Raw genomic sequence first — 13,745 nt, forward strand, 5'->3', positions numbered from 1 at the left:
CAGGCATCTCTCACTGGAGCCACCAGAAGAAAAAACAACAACCTGCTATTGTCTTTTAATCTGTCAATCATCTAAGTATAAAGTTGACATCACAGGTAAGGCACACAGAGATGTCTCTGCCATTCTCTCTGCCATCTCCTCAGAAACTATTAGCATACTGATTTTCTTTGTGTACGTACGTTTGTCCGGCTGTCTTTGCTTTGTTAATACATCTGTGGAAATTCTGGTGCATTATTACTCTAAATCACTCTAAAAACTCTGATATCCTTTGTGGTCCCGCATGAACAGCGTTGTGTTGTACTCATATATGGAGATGTTTTTAGGTCACATTCTCTCTACAGGAGGACTACATATATTGTAAAAGAGTTGCTAACTAAAGAAAGTGTCCCATCAGCCTGTGGAAGACAAGGTTTATCCAAACATGTATCTCGAGGCAGCCTGCAGTGAGCTCCCCCTGCCCAGGCAGAGAGGGGGGCCGAGGCAGGATCGCTGCCCCAGTTCCATCCAGCAGAGGCAGGGGGCAGGAGCTGGGGTGCACCCCTCAAGCCCCATCAGCTTCCTTACAGAAAGCTTCGAAGACAGCAGACCTCGAGAGCAGCAGGGTTTGGAGGAGCTTCTTCATGTGCATTTCTTTCAAGCATCCGTCCAACCTACAGCCAGCATGGTGTACAGGTAGGATATTATTCATGTTTTCATGCCATGCTGCATTATCTGATGTAGACCTTGTAGAAGGAGATTTACAATGGATTTTGTTTTCTATCTATTCAAAGGTAAACATGAAGTAATTGAGGGTAAACATCAGCCTGTTTGTCAATTCATTCCAATTTATGTCATTAATAAACCACTGGAAATAAGGAGTAAAGTGTAACTCTTCTCAGCGGGTCCCTGTTCTGTTAAATACCTCATGCTTTCATCATCTCCTGATAAGGAAGAGTCCTTCTTAGCACAGCGAGACCCAGCACTAATTCCCATCCGCAATTAGACTTGACGTTTAAGGCACATGAGGCCACCATCAGACATGCTGCTATCTCTTCAGTGGCAGTACTGTGGAAAGACTGAGGATTTGAATAAGTAATGAAGTATAGTATAGGGCTTATGTTTGAGTTGATTGTCACAGCAAAGCAGACAGAAAGTGAGCTTTCCGCACTGATGATCAGATATACAATTAATGGACTGGCTGTATTAAATTAGTCCAATTATCTTTTTCTCTTCCTCACACTCACATTATTGTATATGATACCAAATCCATTCGACTTTATAACACTATGATTGTAAGAACATTTTTTAATGCTGGTAGGCTAAATATGAATTGACTGTGAATAGACTGATAGCTTAGCATAAAGAATAGATTGGGGAAACTGTTAGCCTGTAACCTCTGTCCAAATTGACGTAAATAAATTAGCTGCCAGCACCCCTACATACCAATGAGCTTGTCATACATATTTTGTTTCATCTAAAAGTGTTCAAACCAAAGGTGTGATTTATTAAGGGTAGACCATAAAGTAATATGGTTGAGAACTAGCCTAAAACACATGCCTTTTCCCCTCGCATAGAGAGTTTGTATTTTCAGAGGAATAGGCCTTTGAAACAATGGCCGTGTGTTTTCCGGATGATGGGCTTCCGTTTCAATTGGACATTTTTCAGACCATTGGGGTTTCGGATTAGTGGGCAATCTGAACAATGGCGTGGCATCAGCTGTTTCCCCTTGTTCTAGTCTTTGAGCTAAGCCAAATAAGCCGGCTGCTGTCTGTATAGCTGCGGCATCAAACTTATCATTTAACTCCTGAAAAGAGAGCTACATTTAGAGCACATTTGCCTCCACATGGCTCTTTAACACCGTGATGGCAGAGCAGGCGGCTAGCAGCTAACGTTGCAAACAATAGTGCTGACAGAGTTTATAGTGTTGACCTAAAGAGGGACCACAGGTGTGGCCACTTACTTACTTACATTACCTGTCGGCTCTGTAAACGAAGATTACAACACAGACAGAGGGACGGTGACATAATTCTCTACGCAGATAGACTTTAACTTTACTCCAATAAAGTTATATTGTTACATTACGAATGGGTGTTTGCTGCTAATGTTGTATAAATGCTCTGAATATCTATAATAGAGAAAAGGAGGATTTGTGGTTTTACTGAAGTTGAGTTTACACGTTGTCTTTACATTTGTTGCGTTTGTATGAAGCGTAACGTTAGCTCCCTGGTTCCAACCTGTATGCTTAGCGAAGCTAATTGCTAGCTTCAGCCTCAAATTAGCATACAGACAAGAAAGTGGTATTAATATTGTCATCTAACTCTAGGCAGGAAATTGTAATAAATCTAAAATATGAAGCTATTTCTTCAGTTGATTATAGCTTTTTATCTGCTTGGCACGTTACACTATTAAAGGGGAAATATGCCACCTTTGTTGATGTGAATGTCCAATTAGTGTTGATGGTAAATATGGTCAATTGAAGCAATAAAGGGTTGACTTTCTGACTAAAGGTGGCCTGCCACTGTGCCATACGGTGCGGTATGGTGTTGTGTAAATATACAGCAATTATCCATTGTATATTCTTATTAAATTGGAAAGGCAAAACCAATAGTGTATATTATATTCCATCTTGTTCATTACTGTGGAAGCATTCAGAGTCGATTCAGAGTAAATAAAGTACAGAAAGCTTTCATCTTGTTTGCCTCCCAACTGTTTCACTAACAAAGACCACGCCAATAGCGATATGAGTTTACAGTTGGTTTATTGCGAGATAAATGAATGGAGAGAATCGAGGGATGATTATCAGCCAGAACGAGCAGGGTAGAGGGGGTCGTGAAGAGAGGGTTGGAGGGGTGCAATGGGAGACTGCTGGCGTGCGGTGGTTAGAGGGAATGCCGGGGGTGGAGACTCATGGGTGGGTGCAGAGTCCCCTGTTGTTCCTGTAGTCCTGTAGGAGGAAGAGGTAGAGAAATGGGAAGACAAGAACTGGGATGGGAGGGAGGGATGTCGGAACTGAGTCGAAGAAGGAGTGAACAGGTTCGACAGGCATGTAGTTAGGGCTTGGATGATTAGCTGAGTTCGGGGCGTGGCCTTCGTTCCCCGAACTATGTTAATAAACCACCATTTGTTGTAGCGGTACAGTCTTTTCCTTTTTGCAGGTTAATCTATATTTGCACACATCCAAAAAACTGTCGAACTATCGAAGTCCTTCATAATACTTAAATGTGTTTGTGTGTGTGTGTGTGTGTGTGTGTGTGTGTGTGTGTGTGCATATATGTGTGCGTGGGTGTGTGCGTGTGTGTGTGCATCATATTCAGGATAATAGTCGAATATGCTTGTATCATGTGTCATTGATGCCCTTATGCCACTCAAAAATGTAACATCCTTTGTCTTAGCTTGTATTGCAAACTAGCTTTATTTCCATTAGCAAAAATGAAAATATAAATAAGTATAAAATATAAAGGACATTTTACAGTGTTTCGGCTGACATTCAGCTTAATTTATTTGGGCCAGGGTTTACGGCTACAGAAATGCAGTGGAGAGAGGCTGTGGCTGCATTAGCCATTGCAAGAAAAAAAGGCCCGTGTGGTGCTAGAAGCTATGCAGCAATGCATCCTGGTACATATAAGCACTGCCGGCATGGCAGGAGTCAACTTTCTCTTTCAAAATAACCCACTAAGTAACTTTTACTAAAAAGCTGTTTCCCTTTAAACTGTGATTCCCCTGATGTATTTTATGAAGTGTTTTATTGTAAAATCAATAATCTCCTCTGTGCATTTAGGATGATGGAGACGACAGCAAATACTTAGAAAAATTGTTTCTGTTATTGGGAAAGTGGGTAAAGTAATGTATTTTCGTATTTGTATTATATAATGCGATTCTATGTGATCCTCTTTTGATAACGTAACGTAATATTACTTCCCTTCCATTCACTGAGCCTCCCCGGAAACAGTTTGGAGTCCCCCTGGGGAGGCTCGCCACTTTGAAATATTCTGCCCTTTGCCAATTTTTGTTTCAATAACACCCAATGCATAAAAGCTAAAACTCCAAAGTGACCTTGGGAGCCATTTATCCTGAGGTCGAAACTGTACAGGTACAGCCTTTCATCAACGCTGAATTTATGAACCACTCAAGTGCCTCACCATTAGACATTAAATAACTCTGGGCAGGCAGATAAGGTCACTGGGCTTCTGTCGGGGCTGTTACAATAAAGATGTCAGCAGTCATCAGTCTCAGCAAATGCAGTGGCTTCAAACTGAGATGAGATCGCGGCAAAAGTTGATGATGACGCCGATGGTGAGAATGGCAAATGTCATAATGGTGTTGGTGGAAATGATAATAATAATGGCAAATACTAGTTATAGGGGTGATGATAAAGATGACATGATAATCAAAATAGATGACAGAATTGATGGTTTCGGTTGCTGTTGGTGAAGGATGGCGATGATGATAATGATGATGATGATGACCTTGCATTTTCAGTCAAATCCTTTACATACGTCAAGCTTCATCATCAATATTTCATGCATGCTTGCTGACCCAGAGTGAAATTTGTAGCGCTTAATAAATGTGACCATTGTGTCGGTACCCTCCTATGAAGGGAGATTAAACAGACAATTCTTCCTCAGTGGTTTTGTACGCGCAGTGAATCCCAATCACATGCGCTGCCGTCTAATCTGCTGCATAGGGCTGTGGACTCGGAGTGAGGGGAGCCGGGCTGTGTTTAATTGGGATTTGGAGGGGAGAGATGGAAGAGGGGGATGAGAGAAAGGAGGTAACAGACGGACAGAAGATGTGAGTGAAAAGGGGGAATGTGGAGGAAAAGTAGCGAGAGATTGGGACTGCTGCAGCCGTGACGCCTCAGACAGCATGGAAAGGTTCTCCCCCTTTATCATCTCTCATTCACGCAACAGGAGGCTAGTGCTTAGAAGGACAATCTATCAGATATTGAATAGCATTTTGAGCACGAGGGTAAAATGTACAACACGAAAATCGTTCATCTGTCAACCAACACTGTTTAGGGAGCTGTAATTGTGTGATAGAGTTAGGGTTGCAAAGGGGCGGAAAGAGTTTCCACGGGAATTTTGTCTCGGGAATTTTGTCTCGGGAATTTTGGGAATTTTGAAGAAAAAAAGTTTACTTGCAAAAGCATATAACAGGGAACTTAAATGTAGTTGAGAACAAGACTATGCACGCCTAGCTCAGCTGGACCCTGAATGCAGCTGGTTGGGAACATTGTCTGCCAGAAACATAAACATAAAACGTTCTGTTGTTTTTGAACGTCTTTGTCATCAGTGTTGTCTGAACGTTTCAGCCCTTTGCCTGCCAAGTGTGAGAGTGCCGAGTTGCGTAGAGGCCAAGAGCGGTATTGCAGACAGATAGAGATTTCAATTATAGCTCCCAACATATTGAAAAAAATAACTGAACTAGTTAATTTTTTTGGAGCTTTGAACTTAGTTCAACATTTTGAATTATGAACTATGAACTGAACTAGTTCATTTTAAAATATGTGAACTATGAACTGAACTAGTTCATGTAGAAAGTGAACTTTTAATACCAAGTTTATTTGTATACAGTAGACTAACTTTTTACAGCAGTGAGGATGACATTGATGAGGTCCAGGAAGAAAGCATTTAGACCTGAAAGGATTCAGGGAAAAACAGAAAAAAAATTGGTGTTGGGGTGTGGTGATCATAGGGAATACACCTTTTTTATTCAACGTTCATGTTTTTGTTGTTCGATGAAAGAATAAAGTTCTACTCACAAAATGTCAAAAAAGTCAAAAAAGTCATTTTTAAAAGTTGTATTATAAATGTTTGCATGCATGTCTGCTTATGACAAGGTAAATACAGTTAAATTACCCCAAAATGTCCAGTTTATTCCCGTTAATTCCTGTATATTGCCGTTTATTCCCGTGGAAAGTTTCCAACTTTGAATATTCCCGGAATTTTGAAACCTGGATAGAGTGGTTTTAGGTCATGGAAATCACCTTTTCTCTCTGCATAGATAGATGCAGCGTTTTGGAATGATATCAAGTTGACAGATGTTCCACGCTGTAGGAAATCAGTGCAGCGTCACGGCTCATCTCTTTCAACATGTGTGTACTCGGTGGAGGTTTGTGTCTTAGCAACAGAGTTTTCTAACTTTATTAGAGGTTCTTACTGGAGCAATTAAAGCAGAGTGGTTTGCCTCGGGGTAGGAGCGTTATCGCCTGCTGGGGATTCCAGCAGAGAATGAAACAGTTCTCGTTGACGCTTTTGACTGACACACTTTCAAATGGGATCGACAGGGAGGAGGATGTAGCCTCGGAGGCGTCGGTAACATTCGAGAAATGATCGCAACTTTGTCCAACAGTTACCTTTCAAGAAAGTCGCAGAACAACATGATCAAGCCAAATCAGGGTTTGCCCACAGGGCAGAGAGAGCTAGAGGATGCAGAAATGTCAGCATTTCTTTTGTTCTACTGGAAGGTTGTGTGATTTAAAGGTGCACTCCATGGATTTTACACATCAAGATCAGTTTACTCGTCAAAGAGAGAGCTTCTGGTTCTGTGAAAACTGCTATTTAGTTATATAATGGCTTCTGTGGCTCTGAAGGGAGCTTTCCAAAGTCTGCAAAATAACCCTGATGATGTCAGATTGGGCTTTGAGACTTCAAGTCCTTAACCCAAAAGCCTGTGTAATTCAAGACGTGAGTTTAATAGACAATTCACAGGCAGGTCTTATAAATAACTCAATTAAGTTGCCATTTGGGAAGATCCAGGGTATTATTCTATCCAGGATTTTTGGATCTTGACCAGGCGGCAAACTCCGTTTCTGCCGAGTGAAGCTAATGCGGAAGTGTCTTAAAACGTGCATTATCTATACTGACCAGCAGGGGGAGAAGAAGTCAGATTTCATGGAAGTCTATGAGAAAATGGCCCTCCTTCTCATTTGATCTATTCCCTCAGTAAACAATGTAAACATGAGTTTATGGTCTCAAGTCTTCTTCAATACAGCATGATGTTCATTTTGTAAATGATGGTCAAATTTAGATTCAAATAGACCATAAAGAGAAGTACACTTTAGGGCGGGCCTACTGTCAGAGCCGTAAACGCGTCTCGAGCGCTTTTCTCTTCCGACAACTCAAAGCGCTTTAACATTTTCTCGTCATCATTCACCAATTCACACCCAGTCATACACTGATGACAGGGGCTACTATGCAAGGTGCCACCTGCCCATCAGGACTAACTAACATTCATACAACAGGCACCGCGGGCTAGAGCAATTTGGGGTTAAGTGTCTTGTCCGAGGACACATCGACATGGGCTAAGATTGAAAGACGACCCTGCTCTTCCACTGAGCCAGAGTCGTATAAATCTTCCCCCAACGGATTTTCGCTGTTATCAAATGCAATCAACAAGGATATAAATAAAACTGTGCCGGCCTGGAGGTTTGTGGATGTTCAATGAACCATGAAATCATGCATTGTCACATTACTGCTTAGTGGGGGAGGAAAGTACACGATTTATGTTTTATTTCAGTGTGCCCCTTAACATCTGCTCTGAGATGTCTGTGTCGGTCTCCCTGGGTTCGTCTTTGAGACGGTAATGAACTATAGCCTGTAATTTCTCCCAGTACAAAACATGGACGGATGTTATGCTAACTGAAAAAAAAATAAACTGAAATTTGTACAGGAGGATTGGTTAGTACTTGGTTAGTTGGTTAGTGTAAATGTTACTGCATGTGGAAAGAGGGCAAGCGCTGTAATAATGGCAGTCAACAAAAAGAGGGTGTCGCAAGTAAAATGTCACATAAGTCGTCACCAGCGAAGGGAAACGTAGCTGTGACATTCACATGTAGGTAACTGTAATCAACCACCATGCCACTTTGACTTTTAGCCTGAAGTAAATGAACTCGCACATCAACTCTACTCCTGTGATTTCCATTCAGAATATTGTAACTCTCTCTCTCTCTCTCTCTCTCTCACTCTCTCTCTCGCGCGCTCTCTGTGAGTGTGTGTGGCGCCATAGTGAAAAAACACTGCAGTTCTTTCAGCCAGTCAGTGAGTCTGAGCCAGTAGCTTGTAGACAGTGTTTCTCCCTCATTCAGCGCATGGCTCACTCTCTCTCTACACTCAGCACGCGCTGCTTCTCGCCTCCTCACTGCATCTGTCCTCTTCTCCCTGAAGTGAGGTACCATGCATCCTGCTTTCTACTCCTCCTCCTCATCTCCGCTTGTCTGTTTCCATTCCAGGGTCCCTTTATCAAACAGAGCATTCTTGCTGCAAAGCCGGGGACCGTAAAGCCTGTGTTACTTGCTCAGGGACTTTGGAGACGGGACAAGGCTGTTCTCCGGATCTGAGGACAGCTGCTGGAAACGCTTCTGCTGTTGGGATGCGGATCTTTGCGTGGTCTCTGCCCGCTGTGTAACAACGCTTGATTCCTCTCAAAGTTGCAGGAGGGCACACGTCAATCAAGAATCTCTTCTCTGTTTCTCGGAGACAACTCACTGTGTGTAAGAACAGAAACGATTTAATTGTGTGTGTCGTAAGTGGAAACAAATGCGTTTGTTTGCCAGAGAAGATTTGCAAGTGGTAATTTGCAGGCGTTTGATTTTTCTGTGAAAGCATGACCTTATTTCTAAGATGTGTGACAGGTTCTCGAGGGTGTCTGTGATTATGCCTGTTTTTGTGCATATGTGTACAGCGTCGAAAGGCCAGTGTGGTGGTCCAGCGTTGCTCTCCTCACTTCAGGTTTTTGACTAAAAGGCTTAGCTGTGGTTGGAGGGCGAAAAACACTCCTCAGACACCCACAACTCCCGGCTGCATGACAAATCCTCCCAGACACCCCAAAGAGAAACGCATTAAAATTGGAATGAGAAATGAACTAATCCAAAATAAGCAAGAAATCAATTTAATTTTAGTTGGGAAGGAAAAGTGCCGTTTAAATAGTGAGGAAAATAAAACAGGACAGATGCAGAAAGAAAAAGAAACGAGATAGAAAGGCAAGAAAAAACTATAGGGCAGAATTGCTCTCATTCTACATATTTCCACGTCAAAGCAGATTAGAGAGGTGGGTAGAAAACACTAAAGATGAGAAAACAGCATGAGAAAAGAGAATACAGAGAGGTTTCACAGGGTTTTCTCTTCTTTCATTGTTTAGCAGAACATTTTCCTCGTCTCCTCACACCTTGTACCCTCACGCCTCTAACTCTTTGCAACACACACGCTCTCAAGTGCTCTTCTCAATTGGGTGACTCTCTCAGAGACTCATTCAGTGCCTCTTCTCCTTCACCCCTCTCCCTCCATCTCCATCCTCTCTCATATATTCAGGTGGAGTCAGACCGGCACAGGATCCCCGTCTCAACTCCCCACACACTGACCAGGACTGCACTGCCGCTATGTCCAAATCTGACATCAGCTTCAGATTCTTCTCCTAAAAGAAACTGGACAATCTCATGCTCCCATCATTCCTGCCTGTGATTTCCATATGAGATTCAGCAGCACCAGGCAGAACTGGCCTGGACCACTGACTTTCAACTTCACATAAGAACAACAAGGACAAAATCCAAGTTCCACGGACAGAGAAAAAGACTCTTACGTACTTCAAGGACCCATACAAAGCCTTGTTGGTCTTTGAGTAGCTCTCGTGGCCTTCGCCAACAGCCATGCAGGTGTCCTTTGCGTGCACGGACCACGGGCTAAAGGCCCCGCGTAATGGTGAGCACAGCAAGCAGAACGCCGCCAGCCCCAACACAGCCAGCAAGGCCCGCGCCCGCTTCCGCACCGTGGCCCTGATAGCTCGCAGCCTGGGCTCCTTCTCCCACCGCTACCACCACAACCTCAAGGAGTCCACCGCCAAGCTCACCGGCATGAAGTACCGGTACGTAGACTGATGTCCCTAGTTTGCTGTAGCACTGTTAATTGTGCTATAATCATAAAGAGTTGCCAATACATCTGCATCTTAGAAAATGTATTTTATCTTGACACAAACACACACCATCCCACTCATCACCTGTCATTGCTCATATATCTTCATTGTCTCCATCGGGGCTCTTTTAATTGATATAATAATTTCAGGTATCTTGTTTTTCTACCGTTTCTAGCATATTCACTTATGTCGATTTTCCACGCGGGTCAGGCAAAAGAAAACTAAACTAACTAAAACTAGGATCTGGGACCTCAAAGGTTGTTTGGAGTTTTATTGAATTGCTTTAATTGTAATTTGAGTGGGGGACAACATATGTTGGTGTGTTAATGACAGATACAAATACAGAACATGTGTTTTTCAAGCACACAGAAAAGTGGGTTTAAAAGCTTTTTTTTTTTAGAAGGGCATATTAGACAAATTAAACCTTTTACTGCATGTAGATAATACCCTGGAAATAAATATCATTCCATTACATGAAAGGATCAACACAAAGAAATAAAATACCTGTCACAATAATATTACCATACTTATATCATGAAAACCAAATATGAACCATAATAACCATGTGCAGCCACATCGAAAAAACTCATTTGAAATGATCACAATGAAGCTGACATTGGTACTGAGCTGTTTGTACTGACAACAATCTGTCGATAGAGAGCGGTTTTGAGGGGCTTTGTGGCAAATGTGGGAGTATAGCTGATGCTGCAGTACAGTATGGATACCATAAGGTTCAATATGACAAAATGTTTATAGACACTATATCATTAGCAGGAGTAGCAGGAGTAAACAATCTGTATGTGTAGGATAAATAGAGATAATATTACCAATAAAACTGATTACAAATCAAACGGCACACCACCAAACTGAGTTTGATCTTGAACATTTCTCGTGATCTAATTCAATATCACCAGCATCAGTACAAGACTCCGACCATGCTGCAAGAAGCTCTCTATAACCGTCCGTGACCATACAGTACATTTGGGAAAGTGTCACAGTTAATGTATGTGTTTGTGTGAGTAGTAACAAAGGTAAACATTGTTCTCCCATCTTAATGAGTGGGCTCTTAACCCAGACCTCCGGAGCAAGACAGAAGCGTCCAGTTCCCACTGGAGGAGGTGACATCCTCACAGAGAGACTGAGAGGGGATGATGGTAAGGGATTGAGTTAGAAAGAAGAAAAGGACGACAGAAAGACAGAAAAGGCAGAATTAGAGAGTGAATGGAAGAGAAAATTGGGGCACACGGGTCAGTTCACAGAGAAGAGGCAATTAGCAGAATTGCAGCAGATTGAATGCGGAGCAGCTAAATGTGTAAGTGTCTGCTTGTCACACAATCTCATCTCGTTTCCATAACAACATTGAAATGGCTAACTTCAATCTGTTCCCCAGAATCAAACAAGCTGGGGGACTCTATTGTGCTAACTGTTTCAGCATGTACATGTATCTTTCTACCAAGAAGATTCATTTTGAAATTGTATTGTGTTTTTTTGTTTTTTTTATCCATCATTTATCCATCATTTAAACCTTTTTTTTCTATTATACTCACAGATGCAACCAAAGCAAAAACCACATGTCTCCATGCTTGTTTCACTATTGCTTCTATTTTTCTGAGAGGAATTGATACAAACATGTTGGAGTACTGACTAAAGTCCATGGCCTCTAAAATGTTTTTGTTTTTGAAGAGGATTTGCTCCTTCTAAAAACAGGTGCAGGATGTTAGCTGTAAAGCTTCCTGTAAGCCTTCAGCAAATTCCCTATTTTCACCACAGAGAAGCAAATGTTGGTAATATCTCATTTGTCACATTCTTTCTCTGCTTCCTGTTTGTCTTAAAATTGCTCTGCCTTGCTCTCCCAGTACTGTATCGCTGTCTCCCTTTCTTTTCAAACCACTGACTCGTAGCTGCATGAAGTAGATGCTTGTATTGTTTCGGACGCCATACAGTATCTTTCTCTAGAGGTGAAGCCGGGTCTGCAACTAAATCTGTGTTGAACAAACTCTTTCAATTTTCTCTGCGTGATAACGAAATTAAAGCACATTTTTGCAAAAAGTGTGTGTGTGTGTGTGTGTGTGTGTGTGTGTGTGTGTGTGTTTGTGGGCATTTGCATTCGGCACATTGCATTACATGCATGAGTGCATGTATGTGGCGTTGAGGCTACGCAATGAGAACATCTGAAGGCGTAGGAAGTTGAAGCAGGAGATGCAGTGTGCAGCGCGAGCGAGCATAAACTAATAATACCACCATCCGCAGCATTTTAGTTGTCATGGCAATATATGGTGTTGCTGAATATAGTGGGGTTCTAATTGTTCTATGAAACCTTCTAATGCTGTTGGACGTCTTTCTCGCTCTTAAAATAATGTAGAAACCCACAAAATGTGTGATGTAACAAAACATGCGGTTGTTACTGGCTTCACAAATTGTGCAGATTATTTCTGATTCCTGGTAGGGAGCCATCGGTCGCATGGGTTGAATTTTACAACGGTCGTTAGGCAGCAGAAGGCCTTCTGACAGTCCGGGAGGTTTGAGCTGCGCTTCAGATGGGCAAAAATCCTTTCTGTCATTTCCTTCGGATGCAGGCTTATCAGTGGCCAGCCGAGAGACAGGCCCTCTCTGCTGTGTACACATCTGTGTGTCGACAGTGTGAGTAATGCATAAAGTGGAGGTTGTTTGTGACCACAGAATTGCCTGTTTGCGTGAGAAATCAGGACATGGCAAGATACCGTATCGCTGTTCTGCAATTATTTTTTCCATTATTGTAATCGAACCGTAGGATTTTATAATTTCGTAATACGGTACCCTCCATAATCATTTAAAACCCTTGACATTGAGCTAGAACGTATTTCGGTTTGGTTCCTTCATTTTGATACAACACAAACCTAAAAAGATACTGTAACTGCTGACTAGAGCCATAAGTGGGTCCTATTGGTCTTTGGAAGGTATTACCCTCTTGTTTTTGTGCTGTGCCTTTAAGAGCTTGATCCTTTAAAGTCAACATCTCCATTTAATAAACCAATGGGCTATCAAACCTCAAAGCAAAAATACTGGTGTAAGTGACTTTGGTGTGACACTATCATTTCGCCTGAGTCACCTAAATCATTGATAGCGGAGAATGGGTTTCTTCTGCTCAGATCTCAGAAATGAAAAATGACTGAAGACATGCAGAATATTATTGTCAAGTTCTTTTGTTGATGTTATATGTTGAGGCCTTTCACTAATTTGGCGGGGAAGTCAGCAAGAAATCTGCTTTTTTTTTTTGTACCACAAATCCTTCAGTGGGTTTACACATTGGTGTGTGAAGATTACACAGAATGGCTGTGTTCTGAGGTCTGATGCAACCCTCCGTCTGTCTGTCCACAGAAAGACAACAGATATTCTGCAGCTGTGGCTCTTTTCAGGCTGTACCACAAAATCTTAAATGGCTTCGTTGTTGCTCTCCATGTGTTTATCTTTGTGATTTTGATGTGAACTTTGGGCATGTGTGTGCATGCGCAGGTGTCTGTGTGCGTACATGCGAGTGCGTTTGCATGACTTCATGTGCGTCTGCGCTCATGGTGACCATCATGCTGCTGTTGCTCAGAGACACACTGTTGCGTAAAAACAGCCTTCAATCAAATAGTTGTATTTTAGGTTCTAACATCATTCACTTCACTTCATGTCACAGCCATTCTTCTGTGATGTGTAGTTCCTGCATAACAGGAGCTACACAACAAGCCCCCGAGGATAAGATCCACCCAAACTCCCAGTTAAGCAGCCAGGACGTTTTGCATAGATTTAGCATTTTAATTAAAGGTCAGAATTAAAATGGTTTCCTGTGTGCATAATGGTTCTATAATAGTAAATAAAGTGCTTTTTCTCCTTAA

General features: G+C 42.1%; 1 protein-coding gene across 9 annotated transcripts in view; it reads left to right on the forward strand.

The window, feature by feature from the left end:
* The first annotated feature begins 555 nt into the window (after positions 1–555).
* Positions 556–13,745, forward strand: part of kcnab1b (potassium voltage-gated channel, shaker-related subfamily, beta member 1 b) — a 34,020-nt gene continuing 20,830 nt past the window's right edge. For 2 of the 9 annotated variants that reach the window (XM_034555752.1, XM_034555761.1), the window contains exons 1-2: positions 8,021–8,470; positions 9,288–9,837. In XM_034555752.1, the coding sequence (XP_034411643.1) occupies positions 9,623–9,837 (215 nt within the window). In that variant the 5' untranslated portion in view covers positions 8,021–8,470; positions 9,288–9,622. Of the gene's footprint in view, positions 673–7,525; positions 7,561–7,885; positions 7,913–8,020; positions 8,471–9,287; positions 9,838–13,745 lie in introns of those variants that run through there. The other 7 variants (XM_034555754.1, XM_034555756.1, XM_034555757.1 and 4 more) reach the window with 7 other exon arrangements.

Source organism: Cyclopterus lumpus, chromosome 17 (genome assembly GCF_009769545.1).
Source record: "Cyclopterus lumpus isolate fCycLum1 chromosome 17, fCycLum1.pri, whole genome shotgun sequence".
Lineage (NCBI taxonomy): Eukaryota > Metazoa > Chordata > Actinopteri > Perciformes > Cyclopteridae > Cyclopterus > Cyclopterus lumpus.